Source organism: Physella acuta, unplaced genomic scaffold, assembly GCF_028476545.2.
Source record: "Physella acuta isolate Inbredline_101_S28 unplaced genomic scaffold, ASM2847654v3 ptg001787l, whole genome shotgun sequence".
Lineage (NCBI taxonomy): Eukaryota > Metazoa > Mollusca > Gastropoda > Physidae > Physella > Physella acuta.
Window position 1 is genome coordinate 273525 of NW_026733297.1, and position 23976 is coordinate 297500.

Consider the following 23976-nt stretch of genomic DNA (forward strand, 5'->3'; position numbering starts at 1 on the left):
AAACTAGACTGTAAGGTGTAGATAGTGTATATACATTCTTTTAGTTTCAACGAGCCTTTGTTTCAGTCTTGTTTTGTAACCCGTTTGTGGTTGTTTGTCTTATGTGTTGTGCTACGCATCGGATCTCCCGAATGGCATGTCCGTGTGTTCACAACAGTGTACTTTACGGTGTTGGAGGGGGGGGGGGGACTATCTTTGGGTGAGTCTATTGTTTTACTTTAGTTTGGTAGGAGGGGCTAGTGTATGGGTTTGGAGGGGGGGGGGGGTGTGTAGATTGTAAATCTCGGCAAATTCATTAAGCAGGCGCATGTAACCTTCACCTTGAATGTCTTGCAACCAACAGTCTGATTGCAAACTATACACTTTTGTGTTGATAGATGGGGTCGGAGCGAACTTTCTAGATAGCAAACAAATACAACAAAATAGCATTAGCTTCCTACAACATTGTGTCATGAAAAAGGGCTTCACAAAATGTGTACATTAATACTATTATATTAATACACGGGATACCGTGATGGGTCTGAATAGATCAGCCTTCAAGATAAAATAAACAGTACCTGTGATGTAAAAGATACTGGGTGAACCTGGCAATAAGGCTGGTAAGTAGGTCACCAACCAGTTATATGACTCATGCAGGTTTTAATGAGCTGTAGAACTGGTTGGTGACCTACTTACCAGCCCTATTTTGTTCCAAATGTCCAGCCTATATTTTATTTTCTTGTACCACACCCACCCCACGCACCCCAGCCCAAGTTGACAAAATATCGATCTAAAGGAGTTTGATCATTGATTTCAGGTGCCAGTCCTTACCCCGGGTTGTCTGCCCATGACGTCTTCAAGTTTGTTAGTGCTGGCAAGAAAATGGAGAAACCTCAGCACTGCAGTTCTGTCATGTAGATAACTTTAATCCTAACCACACAATCACCCACTCACACATCCACTTTGACAACTAAAAACCCACTCAGCTAGAGAAATTTTGACAATTCCACATCAATTACGACAGCAACAAAAAAGTTCCACACAATCACACACAAAAAATCCCACACAACCCCCACCCCCCACATAACTCACCTCAATGTATAATCCCACCCACTCACAACCCCACACAACTCAACTCCAACAATCCTACACAAAATCCCACCCCCATACAAACCCGCACAACTCAACTCCCACACAAAATCCCACCCCACACAATTCCATACACAAACCCACCCCCACAATCCCACACAACTCACCCCCATACATAATCCCAACAATTCACAACTCAACTCCCACAATAAATCCCACCCCCATACAATCTCCTACCCCCACACAATCCTACAACTTAACTCCAACAATCCCACACAAAATCCCACCACCACACAATCCTACAACTCACCTCCCACAATCCCACATACAACGCCACCCCAACTCCCCCATAACCAACCAACTAACCCTAACCCTCCCCGTCCCCAGATACGAGCTCATGTGCAGCTGCTGGTCCTTCCTCCCAGAGAACCGTCCAACGTTTGATGCCCTGTGTCGCAGGTTCGAGACTCTGCTGGAAAAGGAAAAAGATTACATCAATCTGGAACTATTCCAGCAAACAGTACGCTTGTCTGGATGCGGACATAATGGATGAGAAGTTATAGGACATAAAGCTAGTTGTATGAGAAGATATAGGACATAAATGAGAAAGTATAGGGCATAAAGCTGGTTGGATTAGAAGATATAGGACATAAAGCTGGTTGATTGAGAAGTTATAGGACATAAAGCTGGTTGATTGAGAAGAAATAGGATATAAAGTTGGCTGGATGAGAAGTTATAGGATATAAAGCTGATTGATTGAGAAGTTATAGGACATAAAGCTGGTTGATTGAAAAGTTATAGGATATAAAGCTGGTTGGATGAGAAGTTGTAGGACATAAAGCTGGTTGGATTAGAAGATATAGGAGATAAAGCTGGTTGGACAGTTGAAGTCACCTAAGAGATCCCGGATGTTACATAAACTTACTTGGATTTTGCAGAGAAAGTCGATTTAAAAACTAATCAAATCATTCTTCGCAGTGATCTCGTACAAAATGTTTTTGTTGACACAAGTATTAGACATGCTGACAAGTATAGGGCTGGTAAGTAGGTCAATAAATAGTTCTATGGCTCATGCAGGTTTTATTGAGCTGTAGAACTGGTTGGTGACCTATTTACCAGCCCTATAGTAGCGTGTACATGTTTCATAACATGCCTAAAAGACATTTGAAACCTACCCCATACTCCACAGGACGTTACAGAACAAATATGTTCATAACCCCCCCCCCCTCCTTGCCTCATCACGAACAAAATGTAAACTCAGTGCTTTGCAATTTATGTGACCATATAAATGAATTACAAGAATCACATTATTTTTTAGAAAATCGTCGTTTTTCATCCTAATTATCCAATGATTGTAGATTCATGGGCCTATAGCAGATTTTTTTTATTTTTTTTTTTACAAATAAAAACAACTAAACTTACTGACAGTGTTATACAACAGCAGTATTTTAACCATATTCCATATGACACAATATAACATGATGATAAATATAACCCCCTCCCACTTTCTCCTTTCATCAAATGTGCACGATCTGGTACGCAGGATAAAATATTTTATTAAAATAAGACTGTTTTGTAATTATATTCATTATACAACTGTCTGTTGATTAAAGCAAAAGAAACAATAACGTACATTAATAATTGTAATGCATTCAATAATAAAAATAGATAATAAAATGCAATCATTTGTAGTTTAGATATTAACGTCAATAAAACATTAAAATTTAATAACTATGAATATAAACACACCTAACTGTATATACAAACATTGTATTCAATAAAAAAAACATTGCAACCATCCATTGTTTGCAGTTGTGTTGTCATGTTATAGTGATGTCTTGTATTCTTTAGAACTGTTTTCATCGTTACTATGGACTTATAGTAACTACTTTTACAAATGCTGCCGAGTGTATGGCTTGTAAGACATGTTCTCTCTCACTGTTATTCGATATCTCGCTAGCCAGGGAGAGGTGTGAATTTTCGAACTGAATTTTCTCTTGTGAACATGGTTACCATTATTAAAAAAAAAATGCGGTTATTTGTTTCTAGGTCTCGCCTCAAGATTTTAAAATACCAAGAGTGCATAAAAGAGAAAAGAATTGCGCAGCAAGTGAACGGAAAAAAATATTTAAATAATAGTGCGGAAAACTAGTACTTCATTAATTCATATGCGTTTTTTTAGAAATCGGAAATAGCGTAAAGTTCTACTTCCGGTCAACGAAAATTACTCAAAATTTGAAAGAAAGCAGAGAATTAGATCTTTTACGTTTAAGTGAAATTTCGTTTATGTGAAACAGTACTCAAGTTATGTTTGCGTTTTTGTTTGTGGTTAGGGTTAATTAAAAAGGTAACATATATATTAAATCCGGGCTATGCCGGGTATATGCTCAACACAACACACAAGTCATGGGGGGGGGGGGGGGGCGGTAGATGCATGGAAAAAATTCTGGTGCCTGGCCGGCTAGTTTATAATTATATATATATATATATAAATACGAGAAAAATGGCCCGTTGAGGAAGGGTACAACGGGCGCTAGGCTGATAGTGCTGTCTCTTTTCTCTAAACTAAAACCAACCCACCCCCCCCAAACACCACCCCCACCCCACCCCCCACCCCCACACACCACCCCCACCCCCACCCCCCACCACACACCACCCCCCACCCCCACCCCTCACCCCCACACACCACCCCCCTCCACACACCGCCCCCCCCACCCCCCCACCCCCCCACCCCCCCCCCCCAAAAAAAAAACATGTCTACCGTCCCATTCAACGAAATATAATTATATACTTTTTCCAGTGTCCGCCCCCTCCCAGAAAATTCTACCCCCGCCCCCGAAAATTTCAAGTACCCCCACCCCTCTCCGGGGAGGAAAAAGTCTGAAAGAGACACTGAAACCAACCCACCCCCCAACCCCCCACACACCACCCCCCCCACACACCACCCCCGACCTCCCCCCCACCCCCCACCCCCCCAAAAAAAAACATGTCTACCGTCCCATTCAACGAAATATAATTATATACTTTTTCCAGTGTCCGCCCCCTCCCAGAAAATTCTACCCCCGCCCCCGAAAATTTCAAGTACCCCCACCCCTCTCCGGGGAGGAAAAAGTCTGAAAGAGACACTGAAACCAACCCACCCCCCACAAACCACCCCCCACCCACCACCCCCCCCACACACCACCCCCACCCCCCCCCCCCCCCACCCCACACACACCACCCCCCCCACCCCTCCACCACCCCCCACCCCCAAAAAAAACATGTCTACCGTCCCATTCAACGAAATATAATTATATACTTTTTCCAGTGTCCGCCCCCTCCCAGAAAATTCTACCCCCGCCCCCGAAAATTTCAAGTACCCCCCACCCCTCTCCGGGGAGGAAAAAGTCTGAAAGAAACACTGAAACCAACCCACCCACCCCCCACACACCACCCCCCACCCCCCACCCCCCCCGCCCCCACACACCACCCCCCCCCCCCCCCCCCCCCCCCAAAAAAACATGTCTACCGTCCCATTGCAAGAAAACCACTTTTTAGATTAGACACATTAATTAGGCGGTAATTTTATTATAGAGTATCGATGAGGAAATTTCTTTTGAGTTGGGGAGGGGGGGGGCTCAGACGTTCTTCGCCCCTACCCGAAGAATTGTATGCAAGAAACTCTTCACGCAAACCATTTAGATTAGACAAAATTTCCTTTTTATTAAATGTTTACGCGATAATCAATGACGTCATTATATTACTGTGCATTATATTACTGTGTGCACTTTCCGCCTTGAGATTATTTTCAACTCTATGCTAAATGTGTCGACGTCATACTTCGTTTTTCGAAATACTATGCATGTTTTTAATTTGCTTGTGTTTTCTCTAGAGCGTTCTTGTCAGACAGAGCGTTCTTGTCAGACAGAGCGTTCTTGTCAGACAGACAGCGAAACTATTATTATAGATGTTAGGGGGATTTAGTTGTTCGAGAAAGAGGGATCATCTGCGATCCCACTTCTGACACCAAAATGTAAGGGGAGGGTTGTTTTTGTTAACCGATTAAAAGAGAGACATGGTAAGATGGTATTGAACATTATTCTCTCAAATCCGTGCACCTTTGCGTGGTGACAAAGGAATCTAATAGACCTGAGCAAAACTAATTAACATCTAAACAAATACAACATTAATTTTACACTAAAAATAAAACTTGGTAAACACCCAGTTAATGCATTTATTTAACTTCATCCTACTTCACAAAAAATGTATTTTACAAGCAAAAAACAAAAGGATACAAATAAGACCTGGCCAGTTTTCATAATCAAGGAAACATCCCTCGAATCTTAATACATGGTAAGTGTGAGGGTGGGGATTTTTAAGAAGGCGGAACGAATGAATCCAATAACACAAGTTCAAGTATAGAAATGAAAAATATTCTTTATTAAAATTATAGAATCAAGTTCTTCCTACTAGCCTATTCTATACTCTCTACTGTTTACTACTACTACTACTGCTAACTGTTCACTATACTACTAACTACGCACTCCCATGACCAATCCTAACACTAACTTTCTGTTCTCTACATCACTACGTCTGCTCCATTCTACAACCTAACACCTTCTCTCCTCGCTAGCTACCTATCCACTGCCGGCCTAACAGCAGCCCACGCTTCAGTGGTCAGCTGACCGTCTCACGTGACCGGTCATTTGCCGTATTCCCATTGGCCTCTCCAACTAACCAACTAAGCCTATAGTCTGTTTCTGCTAACCTATATCTGCTAAACATGTCTGACGTAATTTTGCGTCATCACATATCTCCCTCCCTTTCTGTAGCTGACAAATTATATTTTTCAGCGTCTACTACTAATCTAATACATCAACAACTATCTATCTTACTACTCTATTCTATCCCTAACATCAATCATGTAAATCAAATACAAAATGGGACAGCACAGTTTACAAAAACATAAAATCTTGTGTCTGTGTTCCTGAAAAAAAAATGCCATTGTTCTAGTTCTCGTGTAAGTATCTTGACGTTGGGTGTTTCTGCTTGATAATGTATGTCTATGTTTCATGGTATGTGTGAATTCAATCATGTGAAACTCAGTTCTGGCTAGGTTGTCGTGTACTGGCCTTGAGCCAATCTTAGTAGAATGTGTAACTGGTTGAACGGGCTCTGCGAGCAGTGTAAGTGTATGTGTACGTGTTATGTAATTGTGGCGTTCCTCTGTGGTGGGTGGGTTGTAGCGAGTTTGATGTAAATTCCCGTGAGGCGGGTGTAGGCGTAACTTTCGTTGGTCAATGTGATGACGCAACAATCTCATCTCAACGCTGGTTGAGACGTCCACGTAGAGTGGTTATACGATGAACTGGAGCCGTCTGATGCGGTGGCGAACAATGACGCAACATTCCGACGCTGGGAACTTGGACGATGGGTCTTCTACCCTTTGTATCTGCCGACTTAGATGTACGGAGCTGGCGGTCTGTTATTCAACCACAGGGTGGGGCGAAGTGGTGGCGATGCGTTCGCTGTCTTGACCAGGGCTATTCACGTCCAGCAGGCTGTTCGCTGTCCAGGTAACTCAACGTGATCATGGGCTTCAGGTGGCGGCATTCTTTGAAGTGTCTGCTTCATCTCGTCTCATTCTCTGTGAGTGTTGGTGGTCTGAAAATTGTATTACGAGACCATGAGCAATGGCTTTACGTGAACATTTAAGTGCCCGCGCAGACAAGTATTCAGACAGAGGAACCTTCCATTTAAAAAAACCTCAATCCCAAATTTAACGTGCTGAACATTTGTCTGGCGGTAGATACAGCATACAAAAATAACATTACAACATAACCAAATAAAAAAAATCAGTACACTCTAATCTAACAACAATCTGTAAAGCCTAATAAACTCAATAGACGTAAACACTACTAGAGCTTAGAAATAGCTTCACAAAAAGAATAGACATGTAAGTGTATATCAATAATATTGTGCCATTTCAAATCAACATTTGAACACGTTATCATATAGTGGAGCAGCTCTCACTATGTGACTTCTGACTTGACTTAACTGGCTGGCTTGAATAATTAACTGACGTCACTTTTGACTTCAGTAGCTTGACTAATTTCACTTTAACTGACTTCAGTAACTTCGGTTATTTCACTTTGACTTCAGTAACTCAACTGACTTCAAATTATCGACTGACTTCACTTTGGACTTCAGTAACTTCACTGACTTCACTATGATGACTAATTTCACCTTGACGACACTTCACTGACTTCATAAACATCACTGACCGACTTCGACTTCACTTAACGACTAATTTCTTTGACGACTAAATTCTCTTTGACGACTAACTCCACTGCGACAACTAAATCGACTGACTTCATAGACCTCTGACTGGCTTCGACTGACTTCAAATTACGACTGATTTCCTCTGACGACTGACTTAATTAGACCTCTCTGACTGACTTCGACTTCTCTTTAACTTAATAGACTTCACTGACTGACTTAAAGTTCGACGACTTCACCTTGACTTTAAAAAAAAAACTTCACTTTGATTTCAAAGGCTTAAACGACTTCACTTTGACTTCAAAGACTTTTCCTTGACTTCAACGACTTCAATATGACTTCAAAGACTTCACTTTGACTTCAACGACTTCAATATGACTTCGAAGACTTCAACGACTGACTTAGATTAACCTTACTTCGACTTCAAATACTTTAACTTTGACTTCAAAGATTTCAACGACATCACTTTGATTTCAAAGACTTCACCTTAACTTCGACGATTTCACTTCTTCACTATGACCTCAACGACTTTAATATAACTTCAAAGACTTTTCTTTGACTGCAACATGACTTCAACTACGTCACTATGACCTCAATTACGACTTCAACAACTTATTGACTGACTTGACTGACTTCAAATAACTTTTTTGACTTCAGTTCTGACTTATACTTCACTGACTTCAATAACACTATTGACTTCGGATTTGACTGCACTGACTTCGACTTCAACTATATCGACTTCACGTCGATTTTCTCGACTACTTAGATTAACAAACAAAAAACTCGACTTTACTTCACTATTATGTCCGTTGTTCAAAATCATTCGTGGGGGCGTTCCGGGTCAAATGCTTGGTCATGGGGTTAATGTGCTAAGACCGATGGGGTAGATGGTTACATTGTAGCTGTTCTATGAGTTGTGTGATATCATTTTGTAATCTGGAAATCGTTTGCTGTTGTGCTGTACATACTAACTTGAGAGAATTGTAGCTTTCTATTGCAGGGCATTGTTGACATGGGGTTGGCGCGTGTCTATGTGTGTTGTGTTCTACCTGGAATCTTTTTACACCTCGTATGTTGCCCAGAATCATGTCGTAAGGGCCATGTTTGAATACCACAGCTTCAACTGTTTTGTATGCTGTTGGTGTTTCTATAGTAACAATAGCTGTAGGCCATGTTTGTATCGCACCTCCAAAACTTTGTATTCTTTGTGATCTGCCTGTTTATTGATGCTGTTGTACGAATGTGTTGCGTACTGCAACGGCCGAACAACCTGTGTCTCTCATTGCGTACGCTGGTGTTTTGTTAATTCTTGCCTGTAATGTATTGAGTCTATTGTTTTTCGTTTGGGAGGCTATAAATGCTGCATGTGTGTTATATCTGTTGTTTCTTGGTCCGTTGTATGTGTAGTTGGCGTTGTTGGTCCTGTAGTTCGTGTTTTGCGTGCAGTTTCTTTCCATATGACCAACTTGATTGCATCTATAACATCGAGGTTCTCTGTTTGGTATCTGGTAAAGGTTATTTCTTGGCAGTGGGCGTTGCTCTGGTCTACTTGAGTGTGGGCGATTGTTGTTAGCACTGCGGGTACGGCTTCTGACCCCATCGTTTATGTTGGCTACGTAGACTGGTACTATTTCTGAATCGGTTCGTTTGCTAATTGGTTTTGTGGGGTGGGCAGCAATGTATTTTTGGGATAGATCAGTTATTGTTTTCATGTCTCTGGGTTTCCTTTCCTGTAGGAATGCAAATAGATCTGCGTGTACACTGTTTAGTACTTTGTCTATAAGTATGAATTGTAGGAGGTCTTCGTAAGTTTTGTTGATGCCTGATGATTCTATCCATTTGTCTAATGTAAGCTTAATTTCGTTTGAAAAAACTCTGAAGTCTTCCTCTTTGTTTGGCTGTAATTTGTGAAATTTATTTCTGTAGTTTTCTTCTGTTAAATTATAGAATTCCAGGAGTGTTTGCTTGAGTGTTTTGTAGTCTTTTATTTCGTCTTCGATGAGCGTGTGGCAAGCGTCTAATCCTTTTACCTCCTAATTGGGTGAGTAAGTGTGTGCTCATGAGGTGTTCTGGTGTGTTTTCTCCTTTTGCTATAGTTTCAAACCTGCGAATGTATGCGTCTATGCTATCTCTATCATCTTGAAATTTTGGCAGTTTGAAAAGCATGCTCTTATGGGTGTTGGTTTGTTCTTGTTTTACTGGAGCAGGAATAGTGTTGTTTTGGTTGTTTGTTATTGATTCATGCTGTATTCTCAGTTTTTCTAGTTCTATTGCTTTGTCCGATTCTATTTTAATCCTGGCTGTTTCTGCTTCTAATTTTTTCCTTTCCAGGTCTGCCTCTGCTAATGTTTTTGCCTCTTTTGCCTTTATTCTAGCCTCTCTTTCTAGCCGTTGTTCTAACCTACCATCTACCCATGCGTCTAGCTCTTCGCCCTTTTTGTTCATTGCCATACCCTGTTTATATAATTCTAATTCTGCTTCCATGGTGTATTTGTGTGTAGTGTTGAGGAAGTTAAAAAAAACAACTAAGGCAACAGGATGTAAGTGTAACGAAGAAACAAAAGACAGGAAACCCGCTGGTACAAAATATCCAGCACGAGTCTAAACCCAAACGTTTAAAAAAAATTTTTTGGAAGGTACTTATCTTTTTGGACACGTTGACTTTTCCCTTGTGTTGGTAATCCACTCGTTCCGGTTGAAGAAGTCCGCTTTGTGATGAGTTAGAGAAAGCAATACACAAGTCGTACTCCGTCATGAGTAAACCGATATACTTTCTTTCCCGTCCTCGATCCGCGGTTCGTCCCGAGCTCCGCCAGATGTGAGGGTGGGGATTTTTAAGAAGGCGGAACGAATGAATCCAATAACACAAGTTCAAGTATAGAAATGAAAAATGTTCTTTATTAAAATTATAGAATCAAGTTCTTCCTACTAGCCTATTCTATACTCTCTACTGTTTACTACTACTACTACTGCTAACTGTTCACTATACTACTAACTACGCACTCCCATGACCAATCCTAACACTAACTTTCTGTTCTCTACATCACTACGTCTGCTCCATTCTACAACCTAACACCTTCTCTCCTCGCTAGCTACCTATCCACTGCCGGCCTAACAGCAGCCCACGCTTCAGTGGTCAGCTGACCGTCTCACGTGACCGGTCATTTGCCGTATTCCCATTGGCCTCTCCAACCAACCAACTAGGCCTATAGTCTGTTTCTGCTAACCTATATCTGCTAAACATGTCTGACGTAATTTTGCGTCATCACAGTACGATGGTATTGACCATTATTCTCTCAAATCCGTGCACCTTTGCGTGGTGACAAAGGAGTCTAATAGACCTGAGCAAAACTAATTAACATCTAAACAAATACAACATTAATTTTACACTAAAAATAAAACTTGGTAAACACACAGTTAATGCATTTATTTAACTTCATCCTACTTCACAAAAAATGTATTTTACAAGCAAAAAACAAAAGGATACAAATAAGGCCTGGCCAGTTTTCATAATCAAGGAAACATCCCTCGAATTCTTAATACATGGTAAGATGGTATTGACCATTATTCTCTCAAATCCGTGCACCTTTGCGTGGTGACAAAGGAGTCTAATAGACCTGAGCAAAACTAATTAACATCTAAACAAATACAACATTAATTTTACACTAAAAATAAAACTTGGTAAACACCCAGTTAATGCATTTATTTAACTTCATCCTACTTCACAAAAATGTATTTTACAAGCAAAAAAAAAAACAAAAGGATACAAAAAAGACCTGGCCGGTTTTCATAATAAAAGAAACATCCCTCGAATTCTTAATACATGTAAAAATTTAAAAAAATAAATCACTTACATTTTTAGATACAACCACAATTTTATCCTTTCATGAATGTATACGAGTTCCTTACACGACCCAGTTCGTCACACACAAAAGGCAGGGCGATTCCCCAGCCACAAGGACAACATATCCGTCCTCCAAAACAAACATCTGGCCCCAGAGCGAGACATTTGGCCACTGGATCGAGACATCAGGCAACGAGCATAATATCGGGCCACAAGAACGAGACATCAGGCAACGAGCATAATATCGGGCCACAAGAACGAGACATCAGGCCACGAGCATAATATCGGGCCACAAGAACGAGACATCAGGCCACGAGCATAATATCGGGCCACAAGAAGGAGACATCAGGCCAGGAGCATAATATCGGGCCACTGGAACAAGGTGTTGGGCCGCTGGTGTAAACACCAGGCCATATCAACAATACCTCAGCTGGGCCACTAAACCAGCCTCTGCGGCCATCATAAGGCCTAGACTGGTCTATAGCCCTAGCTTGGTGTGTAAGAGACAGAGGTCTGAACACAGTCCTCTTAAATAGGCTGAATCCAAACAAACTTTTTCCCATACTTTCCGACCACCTGTTTGACAAGAACTGACCGTCGCGACCTTACGGTCGTAAATTATCCGTGACACCGTCACACCCTGCCAGAACCCAGTGCCGTGAGAACCGGGCGGTGTCTTGAGAGAAGGGGAGGGGAGAACATTACCCCGATCCAGCTACGACCAACCAAGAATATAACTACACACAAAAAACAAGCAACCTGTGACAACTATTCAATAACCAGCCAACATTAGGATACCTGCCAACATATATATACACATATATATACACATATATATACACATAAATATACATATATATATACATAAATATACATATATCGTACATTTACACTTCTGTGCACGCTTTTAAGCAACAGATCTTTTCTGTTGTAAATTAAACATTATCAAAACTTTAGAATTGGTGAAATTTATCTGTTAAGGGCTCGCTGTGTTTGTGAATTAATGTTGGTTCATGAAAAACAATTTCATTCGGGCATTTAAAAGAGTATATAGTGGTATTGGAGGTAGGACAAAATCGTTACTTTTATGCCAATAGTGGTCATGCCATTCATTGGTCTGGAGCCAATATGTCGGGAGTCATTTTGTCAAAAGCCAATATGTCGGGAGCCCAATTGTCGGTAGCCAATATGTCGTGAGCCGATTTGTCGGAAGCCCATTTGTCTTGAGCACTTATATCGGGAGCCAATATGTCGGGAGCCGCTTTATTTTAGAAACATATTTATGGCAATCATCACATTCATCTGGCTTATCTCCAGTATGAACCGTTTTATTTTTTCTAGAAAAATATTTATGGCAATAATTACATTCAAATGGTTTATCTTCTGAATGAACTCTTTTGTGTGTATATAAACTAGAACTCTGAGAAAACTTTTTATGACAAACATCACATTCAAATTGTTTATCTTCTGAATGAACGTGTTTGTGTGCATATAAATTAGCACTATGTGAAAACTTTTTATGACAAACATCACATTCAAATGGTTTATATTCTGGATGAACTCTTTTGTGTCTATATAAACTAGAACTCTGAGAAAACTTTTTATGACAAACATCACATTCAAATTGTTTATCTTCTGAATGAACTTGTTTGTGTATATATAAAATAGCACTATGTGAAAACTTTATATGACAAACATCACATTCAAATTGTTTATCTTCTGAATGAACTTGTTTGTGTATATATAAAATAGCACTATGTGAAAACTTTATATGACAAACCTTACATTCAAATGGTTTATCTTCTGAATGAACTCTTTTGTGTTTATATAAACTAGAACTCTGAGAAAACTTTTTATGACAAACATCACATTCAAATTGTTTATCTTCTGGATGAACTCTTTTGTGTGTATATAAACTAGAACTCTGAGAAAACTTTTTATGACAAACATCACATTCAAATTGTTTATCTTCTGAATGAACTTGTTTGTGTGCATATAAATTAGCACTATGTGAAAACTTTTTATGACAAACATCACATTCAAATGGTTTATATTCTGAATGAACTCTTTTGTGTCTATATAAGCTAGAACTCTGAGAAAACTTTTTATGACAAACATCACATTCAAATTGTTTATCTTCTGAATGAACATGTTTGTGTGCATATAAAGTAGTACTATATGAAAACTTTTTATGACAAACATCACATTCAAAAGGTTTATCTTCTGAATGAACTTGTTTGTGTGTATATAAACTAGAACTATATGAAAACTTTTTATGACAAACATCACATTCAAATGGTTTATCTTCTGAATGAACTCTTTTGTGTGTATATAAACTAGAACTCTGAGAAAACTTTTTTTGACAAACATCACATTCAAATGGTTTATCTCCTGAATGAACTCTTTTGTGTGCATATAAACTAGAACTCTGAGAAAACTTTTTATGACAAACATCACATTCATGAGGCTTATATCCTGAATGAACTTTTTTGTGTTTCGCTAAACCAGAATTCCTTGAAAACCTTTTGTGACAAACATCACATTCATACTGTCTAACTAGTAAATGTATTTTTTTGTGGTTGCTTAGAGCAGAACTATATGAAAACTTTTTATGACAAACATCACATTCAAATGGTTTATCTTCTGAATGAACTTGTTTGTGTGCATATAAATTAGAACGCTGAGAAAACTTTTTTTGACAAACATCACATTTAAATGGTTTATCTCCTGAATGAACTCTTTTGTGTGCATATAAATTATAACTCTGAGAAAACTTTTTATGACAAACATCACATTCAAATGGTTTATCTCCTGAATGAACTCTTTTGTGTTCCGCTAAACCATAATTCCTTAAAAACCTTTTGTGACAAACATCACATTCATGAGGCTTATCTCCTGAATGAACTTTTTTGTGTTTCGCTAAATAAGAATTCCTTGAAAACCTTTTGTGACAAACATCACATTCATACTGTCTAACTAGTAAATGTATTTTTTTGTGGCTGCTTAGAGCAGAACTATTAGAAAACTTTTTATGACAATAATCACATTCATATGGCCTATCTCCTGAATGAACTTTTTTATGTTCATTTAACCTAGAACTATCTGAAAACCTTTTATGGCAAGCATCACATTCAAGTGGCTTCTCCTCTACTTGAGCTTGTTTATTCAAGTTAGATCTTTGAAAAAACTGTTCATGATGATCATGAGGATCAACAGAGAGATATGTTTCATCTTCAGAGAGTTTTAGCTTTTCTTCAAGTCCATTTTGTTGTTTGTCCTCAGAATCTAAAAATTTTGTCCATAAATCTGGTTTCAAATTTTTGTTGGTTGATAAAGTTTCTAATTCTGGGAATATATCTTCGCTAGTTGATAAAGTTTCTAATTCTCGTTTTAGATCTTCACTAGTTGATATATTTTGTAATTCTGGATTTATATCTTCAGTAGTTGATAAAATTTCTAATTCTGTGTTGGTTGATAAAGTTTCTAATTCTGGTTTTATATCTTCAGATCTTGTACATACTGCTGATACAGCAGGTTCCATATCTTTAAAAATTAAAAATCCTGTTGTTTTATCTTGAGAAGTTAGAAATGTCATATGGTGTTTTACATCATCAAAAGAGGAAAATGTTGTACATTCTGACTTTGTGTCTGTAGAAGATGAAAAATCTGGCGTAACAACGGTTTTATCATCCTGTGAAGCTATAAATGTCAAGTTTGGTTTGATATCACGGAAAGTTAAAAATGATAATTCTGTTTTTATGTCAGAAGAAGATGAAAATACTGTAGATAGAAGTGGCTTCACATCTTCAGAATTTGAAAATTCTTTAAACTCATCAGACTGTAAATCTAAATCAGCAGTTGCCTCTCCCATGCTGCTTCTTATAAATGAACTGAGGATTAGATATTTAAATGTTAAAGTGGTGATTATACAGATCTAGTGACTATAGTCAAAATAAAGTTTTTTCAATAAAACTTCTCAGAAGCATATTAAAATATCTTAGAAATGAATTTAGATAGCTTAAAGTTAATACAATCAATAAACAATTTTAAAAATAAAATAATTAATGTATTGTATATGCCTGAGGGTGGCGGATTATGGTAGAAAATAAAATCAAACTTAAATTTTTTTTTTGTTTTATACAATATTTGTACAAAATTAACATGCCATGCTTTTTAAATTGACAGAAAGTAAGTATACCATGTTACAAAAACTGCAATCATAACAATTCATATTTTCACTTTAAAAAATGAAAAAAAAAACAATCATCAATGAGGAAAGCGCAACGCTTTATGTTTTTAAAATATGGGGCCACATGACAAATAATAAATCTGGCCAAATGATTGGCTTTGGGCGCAGCACACATCTAAACGCGCCTTGTTTTTCACAAGATTATAATTAATTGGCATTAATGGAGAGGGGGGGTATATGACTGGCATAGTGACCACACCTAAGGACATGAGAATTATTCCCAAACCGTTGTTTAATCATACACAGCATAACATTAGAATCATAGTTTAGAAGTTTATTTGAATATAAGTTCATTTTAAAACAAAGCTACTTTCACTTCTTCTTCTTCTTCGTTCTTAATTATTAGTGTTGAAGGTGATCGAGATTTATCTGCCAGTGGGTTTGAAATCGAGACTTTGTTCGAATTTATCAACCATGAGCTTTTTGCCGACTCGACCACGCCTCCAACACAATTAAGCGTTACGTGTCAATTGGTTATGCGCCATTGAGGCCATTGACTCCGATTTCAGCCTGCTTTTCTTTTTGGATTTGCTTCCATAGCCTTTGTCCAACCAAGAACAAACTACAAGGCAGCAGTTGTTTAATTTTGGAGTTGTCTCTCCTAGAAGAGTGGCTGTCCCCAGCTAACGAGCCTCATCTGCCCGAGGGTTCGAACTCGTGACTTTTCCGTTTAGCAACCATGAGCTTTACCGACTCGACCACGCCGACCCCTCTACTTTCACTAAAGTGTCGCTTGCGAGATAAATAAAGAAATTAGGTCAAAAGTACACCTTACTATTCTTAATTAACAGACTAAGGTAATCTATGATTTTATGTACATAAAATCTACAGAGGCTAGTAATGTTAAAAAGCCAGTAGTTATCTCCCCTAAGCTTTCTCGAATATTCTTATATAACACTACGGCGGATTGGCAACTCAGGATATACTATATATAGACATGATTTTTAAATCCATGTTTAAGTACTTAAACTTTTAAAAATAGAATAGAATCTTGTAGAAAAAAAGAATTGCACACCAAAGAAATGCGAAACAAAATGTGTATAATAGTGCGGAATATTATTAGTACTTTATATATTCACAAGCATTTTTGAGAAATTAGAAATAGCGTCCATTACTACTTCTGGTCAACGGAAAATACTCTAAATTTGAAAGAAGGTGGAAAATTAGATCTTTTACTTACATATGAAATTTCATTTGGCTATCTAAAACAGAACTCAAGTTATAGGCTTTTGAAAAATTTAAAGTAGAATTAGTTCCACTTCCGGTTAATCAGAAATTGCTGAAAAGTTGATACAGAACTAGAAATTTGATATAATGCTTATATATGAAATTTTATCAACATAGCTGTAACTGTACTCAAGTTATCGTGTTCACAGACACACATACACTGAAAGAATTGCAAAGCCCAGTTTTTCAGACTCGATTATGCATAAAACGTCAAAAATTTGATAAATGTGGGTTTATAATTTTTGCCTGATTAAAATAAGTCTTCTATACTCCAGATAAGAACTGAGGTGAAAAACGGTGAAAACCGTCAAAATTTCATGTGATTTTTGTGCACTATCAGAATACTTTCTCTATACCCTGTATACGAGAAAGTAAAAAAAGGGTGACGTATCAAATTTTTGTAATTAGTTGGCATTTTTAGAAGGATTCACATTTTGAGAGCTACAAAAATGTTACAAACTTTTGATGTGCCTGTTTTAAAACATCAGTAGTAAAACTTTTCAGTAATAAATAAAGATTAACGATGTTTTCACTTGATGCAACCAAGCTCATTTACTAAAGCAGCCATCTTGTTAAAGTTTTTTGGTAACATTTAAGCTAGAGATTCAAGGGAAACTACCCTAATTTACAGTTGGCCGTTGTTTATATAGCAAATCTTGCTCGCAAACTAGGCTGTTTAAAGTTAATTTCTGGCTTATATTGATATATTTGGACATTGATTTTGGTTTATTATTCAATTATCTATTACTATTATATTTGACACAAAAATATTAGTATTACTCGCTACCTTGGAGGTGTGGATCGTTGCTAACATCAATATGATGTCCACACCAGATGCATGACTTTCAAAGATTTTTCATCTTAGCTCCAGTGACCTTCTTACAATTAGTTTTTAAAACGTTTACCAAGAGCAAAAATGTGGGTTTTTCATGTTATACAAACAAGCTATAGGTGGCAGGGCAAAATATGCCAGAAAAACATTTTAAAATTTGCTTTGGAGAAGGAAGGTATATTTAAAAGTTGGTACCATTAAAAATGATAGAACTTAAAAAATATTAGCCCGGGAAGTAGAAAAATTAATTGAAGATTGAAGAACTATTAGGTTTATCAGTCTATTAAAAAATATATCCAATATATATATATATATATATATATATATATATATATATATATATATATATATATATATATATATATATATATATATATATATATATATATATATATATATATATATATATATATCCAATATATAATACAACATAATTAGTTTAAAATGTTAGTACAATTTCTAGACCTACCCCATGCATGTAAACCACAATACAAACAACTCTGTTTATAGTGGCAGTGGTCACTTTTTCTACTGTTGGTAATATAGAAATGTGTAGAAATATCTAAGAAATTTTTTTAGTAGGCCTGAACTATAACAAGTGGTAGGCCTACAACACAAATGTACACTGTCGTATGCCTGCTTTTACAATATACCCAGGTATATGGCTAATTTCCACATCAAAATCCAAAATCTAAAACCTTATGTTGCACCATTTCACCACCAATGTCCCCCACCTTGATATGCGCGCTGACGTAAAAAAAAATATTGTGGAAATTCGTAAGTACACATTGCAGGATTACAGAAACGTTATTTTTACTAAGAAATCACTTCAGAAGTGGGGTTGGTGTGGTCGAGTCGGTAAAGCTCATGGTTGCTAAACCGATATGTCTCAAGTTTGAACACTCGGGCAGATGAGGCTCGTTAGCAGAGGGCAGCCACTCTTCTAGGAGAAACAACTCCAAAATCAAACAACTTCTGCCTTGTAGTTTGTACTTGGGTGGACAAAAGCTATGGAAGCGAATCCAAAAAGAAAAGCAGGAAGAAATCAGAGTCAATGGCTTCAATGGCACATAACCAGGTGACACATATATTTCATTATGAAGAAGAAGATTTCAGAAGGAACTATGCTAATACTGATGTCAAAAATCTAGCGCCCCACCTCCCCCTAAAGCAAATAGCTGATTTTTTTTTACAAGTGGTGGGAGGAGAAAATAGGATGAGTGCAGTGACAGCAGCAATTTTCACAAACACTGCATTTCAAGGTTTTTTTTAAATTTCAAGGACCTTTACAACTGTTAAAAAACAACTATAGATAGATCGTGTAAAAAAAATATTATAGCAGGCCTACATATTTTGTTTGCAGACCCAAAACCAGACACATTTTTTGAAAATTTTGCTTAGCAGGAAAGTGACTTTCTTAGAATTTGGTTTTAAAAAAATGATTATCACATGAAAAATGGCAGATTTTAAGCGTATTTTTATGCTACCTGAAGATGACAAAGCCATTTTTGCCAGAAAAAAATTTAATTAGCTTCCAACATTGAAGGTCAAACATAAACTTGGGTAAAGTTTTAAGTTGCTTAAAAACTTAAAATATCGATCTGTAAGGTTCCAAACTTGCACTGTTAGGTAGGGTATTATTAGATTGATCTGTTTCTGAATTAAAATTGTAAATATTCTGTACTCATTTTGAGAAAAAAAAATCACCCACATGTCACGTAAACAATATTTTTTTTGTGAGTGAAGTCATTGCTATTGATATGTCAAGAAAACAATATTTTTTTTGTGCGTGACGTCATTGCTATTGTTACGGAAGCTGTATAGCAGTATCCTCTGTCACTGCTTACATACGTTTTCTTTTTACTTGACACTTTTTTTTTACCTATTTTGCTAGCGTAATTAGGCTAATTAAGTCTCATTATGGATCTTTCACCTGGCTTTTGGATTATACTATGACTCTAAAAGCCCCTAAACCACAACGATCGATTATTTTGTTTTTTAATCTGTGTTAATCCCTGAAATTATTGCGAGTTGGCCTTTGTGTGCTTATTTACAAATATTTATGCCTAATTATTTGTTGTTTTCAAATGTGTTATAATTAATTTTTGTTAATTCTTATTGATTTCATAGATTTTAATTAGTCTAATATAATATTATTCTCACTGTTCTTTGTTCATATACTGAAAAATTAAATGATTTTAGTGTTGGGTCTAGGCTTACATTACTAATTAGTACTTAGTAATTAGAATTATTAATTAGAACTTGGGCTAACAAAGTACTTGGACTTGATTTAGAACACGCTCATACTGTGAGTTTTCTCTCACCGGTTTACAAAAGAACACAGGTGGGCTGCAATGTTTGTAATTTGCCTATATCTTTCGGTCACAGGCGATCATTTTAATGTGATAGGCCTCTTAATTTTATAGGCCTGATGAATTGTATTTGATAGGTTAACTTTTCTGATTGACAAAACTACTTGAGTGAGCATCTGTCTGTCACTACGCAAGCGAGATGCCTGTCATGCGCACTGCCAGTGATGCTGTTTAGAATGCATTTCTCATTAACTTGATCAATTTTAATGCGATTACTGTTTAAAAAAAAATAGATACAAATCTTAATATTTTAAACTCAGCATGGACAAAGCTTTGTGAATAACACACAGGTTTCAAGTCCAGTAAGGGAGGAGGGTTAGATTCATTTTACAATGACATTGCTATCATTTATAAATTACCCTAATTAAACATTGCTAAAACACACTAATTAAGCCTAATCAAAACTGAAATAAACATGCATATGAATAACTTTTAAAAATTTAGATCTAGATCTATATTATATATTCTTAAACATTTAAAACGTGATGATTTTTGGATCATTCATTAGCCTATATTAAAAAAATAGTAAATATGTTACATGACATAACCAAGTTACGAGCATCCTTTCAATTAGCCTCCGTGTTAGCCTCTACTGATTTTACATAGATCTACCTAAAACTAAAATAAAACGATAGATTAGCCAGGCTTAATTAGTATTTCTGGTAATCTATCGTTTTAGGTACGTAAAATCGCCCGCGACTTGTAATGTGAAAAACAGGTGACTCCTTAAATTTTAATAATTATTTCACATTTTGAGGAGGATTTAGGTTTTTTAAAATACAAAAATGTTTCCTTGTTTCATTTATGTATCTGTTTTTAAACAATTGAATTAAAACTTTTCATTAATAAATGAAGACTAGCGATGTTTCCAACAGATGCAACCAAGCTCATTTACTATAGCACTACTATAGCAGCCATCTTGTTTAAGTTTTATTTTTATAAGATTCAGGGGGAAGCCACTCTATTTTACACGTCTGCTGTTTATATAGCAAATCTTGCTCGCAGACACTGCTGTTTAAAGTTAATTTCTGGCCTATTTGATATATTTAGCCATTGATTTAGGTTTATTATCCATTTATCTATAATATTTGACACAAACATATCACAATACACCTCTATTAAAGCCTTGACAATGAGGTAACGTTTTCGTACATTAATAGCCGCGTGCGATTTTACGTACCCAAAACGATAGATTACCGTATTTCTATTTGCTAGCCTATAGGCCTATAATAAGAAACGGGTATTTACTATTTTCGGGAGAATGTTTACACCGGTGTCTGATAATGGAATCTTCTTTTAAAAAGGGGTGTTAGGTTACTGGTAGTTAACTAAATACACACATGGCTGGCTATTGTCAATGCTAACCCTGTCCCTAACCCCAACCCTGGTCCAACCATACGCCTAACCCTAATTTCTAACCATAAAATTAGTCGAGATTACAATACTACTAACAACCCAACACCCCTTTTTAAAAGAAGATTCCATTATCGGACACTGGTATCTATAATCATCCCTATTTTCTATTACTAAAATTGAAGATGGGTTCAAAATCACTGTTTATTGTGTATCCCTCTCTGCTAACTTACTTTACTATTTTGTCTTATACTAAGATTCTAATCTAAGATGTAAGATCTAATTCTAAGTCCTAATGAAAACGAAACCGAGCCGCCATCTTTGTAAATTGCTTCGAGGCGCTGGGCCGTGAGATAAAAATATAGGGTAAAATCACGATATAGCGTCGGAAATTATTGGGTAATGTTCGTTGAGTTTCGGTAACATTCGTTACTGTAAACCATAGTTTATTTGACCGTTGAAAGAAAAATAAAGTCAAGTGCATTAAATTAATGTTTTAACTTAATTTAATGTTTAACTGACAAAAAATTAGCAACAATTAGATTCTAGATCTAGTAAATCTAAATATTATTAATAAAGTCGAGTGTAGTAATTAATGATTTTTTTTTAAGAAACAGAAAAAACCTGCAGAAGATTTGCGACAACCAGCTCTAGTTCTGTTAGTAAATAAGACGATTAGATTTTCTAAAGTTAAAAGTAGTAAGAATAACTAGATCTAGAATAATGTTTAGTAGCAGCAATAATTAGCACATACACTTAAAATAATTAGAAATACAAAATAATTAGCAAAACAGTATTTAAATTGCAACTAAAGTCAATCCTTGCACATTTTTCAACATTATGTATTAAAAATAATATGGCGGCAAATAAATGATGGTTTACAGTATTTCCGGTGGTTTCCGGAACGGCTCGACAGACTACGCCATGGTTTTACTGTTTTTTACTGCTGTACAGTTCCGGAATAATAACCGACGCTATATCGTGATTTTACCAAAATATAGATTCTATATATATATATATAATTTTAATAATCAAACAAACCCGTAGATCTCTAGACCTAGACCTACTTATTCAGTATTCAATCTTTCTTGTTACAAGACTAGAATCTAGATGATAAAGATAAATAGTATTAAATAGATCTAGATCTAAATAAAGTTTTTAAATATACTCTTCAGCCAATTAAGAATAAAAAAATAGGTTTTTACCTTTTATTAATTCGCATTGTAACTCTTGTATATAATATATATATATATATATATATATATATATATATATATATATATATATATATATATATATATATAGGCTATATATATATATATATATATATATATATATATATATATATATATATACTATAATGCCCCATCTTATCCATTCTCTATCGCACATAGTGCTCACGGGATACCACGGGTCGCCAAATTGCACCCTGCCGGGTCGTCACCCGTGCAAAATTTTGTTTTCCTTGGAGTATTCTCAGCAACATTCCAAAGTTTCATGGCAATCGGATGAAAGGTGTAGTAATGCATAAAAGGCAAATAAAGTCTAAATCATTGGTTTACCATCGTCTTAGAGTTAGACGAATGGCCTTGTTTTCTAAAACTGTTATTTAATTGTAAACAACTCCTGCGCTAGGATCATATTTATCGGGGCACGGCTTTGTCTACACTACTGCCCAGCATATAAAAGCATTGAGTGTATGCTAATCACTCACCGTAGTATCACAGTTAATCACTCACCGCCTAAGCATCGGAGACGTGGAGTGGCGACCTCGTGAGCCCCCGACTACACTTCTATAGGGGCGCGGCGTACGGAACCAGGCTCGGTTTAATTATCAAATGTCGTGTGCCGCCTTGTCAATAATGTAGGGTTCTTCTTAAAACTAACTTAGGCGCCATAGTGCTCACGGGATAGCGTAGGTCGCCAAATCGCACCCTGCTGTTTGCCGGCGGACGCGCCTGATTCAATTTAGTAAAAGAATATAGACTTGATCGCCCTAATGTAATATATCTAAAGTGCTTATAATCTAAACTTATTTGGTTACAAAATTAATATTGAAGGTGTTCTAAAACAAATTTCATTTTCCAAACTTAGTTATCTAGCACTAATAACGCCTCATGATAAATCAGGAAAACACAATTACTTCCCTTTAAAAAAAACCTTACATCGCGGGAAAAACAAAACTTTTTATTACCGTGTTTTGGTGTTGGGAAAAAAAATAATTACATAATTAGCGGAGATTGATAAAGTGCAATATGATAAGTAAAACACATTTTAAATACTGCCTTCAATTTATTGTATACACTGAACGTACTGTTTACTAAATACTATTTGTAATCAATAACAGTTTAGAAGCCGCTCCTAAATGTACTCTATGTTTACTTCTATCTTTCTGTTTGCGGATAAGCTTGAGGTATCATAGTCGTTCTCTAATTTGAATAAGGCACGTCCGCAAGCGCCCCGACAGGGTTCGGTTTAGCGCTCTGGGCTCCCATGTGAGAGCTATGGTGCATAATTTCGTTTTAAACAGTGCAATTGACAATGGATAAGAAAGGTTACTTAAGTCTTTAACTGAATCGAATAAGGGCGCCATCTAGTGCCCCGACAGGGTGCTATTTGGCGCCCCAGGCCTTACCGTGTTCGCTATGTCCCCTACGTTCGTTTAAGTGGGTGCTAAAAGACTATGAATAAGTTAGGGTACTATAGTCATTTACTAAGTTTAATCAAGCGGTTCCAGCGTTGCCCCAAGCTAGACTGTAAGCACTTTGCGTTT

General features: G+C 36.8%; 1 protein-coding gene across 8 annotated transcripts; it reads right to left on the reverse strand.

The window, feature by feature from the left end:
* Window positions 1–742: 742 nt before the first annotated feature.
* LOC131930495 (zinc finger protein 271-like) lies at window positions 743–22378 on the reverse strand. 8 transcript variants are annotated; one of them, XM_059287010.1, is made up of 4 exons: window positions 22245–22378; window positions 11181–15060; window positions 1435–1540; window positions 743–850 (listed from the first exon to the last, which is right to left on the reverse strand). In XM_059287010.1, the coding sequence occupies exon 2, from the start codon at window positions 15039–15041 to the stop codon at window positions 12402–12404; it is 2640 nt and encodes an 879-aa protein (XP_059142993.1). In that variant the 5' UTR covers window positions 15042–15060; window positions 22245–22378; the 3' UTR covers window positions 743–850; window positions 1435–1540; window positions 11181–12401. The 8 variants fall into 8 exon arrangements, with proteins under 8 accessions (XP_059142993.1, XP_059142994.1, XP_059142998.1 ...); XM_059287015.1 differs by lacking the exons at window positions 743–850; window positions 1435–1540 and adding exons at window positions 5028–5351; window positions 20389–20468 and having other exon boundaries at window positions 11103–15060; window positions 22271–22378; XM_059287013.1 differs by lacking the exons at window positions 743–850; window positions 1435–1540; window positions 22245–22378 and adding exons at window positions 5028–5351; window positions 20389–20468; window positions 21437–21532 and having other exon boundaries at window positions 11103–15060.
* Between the last annotated feature and the right edge of the window lie 1598 nt (window positions 22379–23976).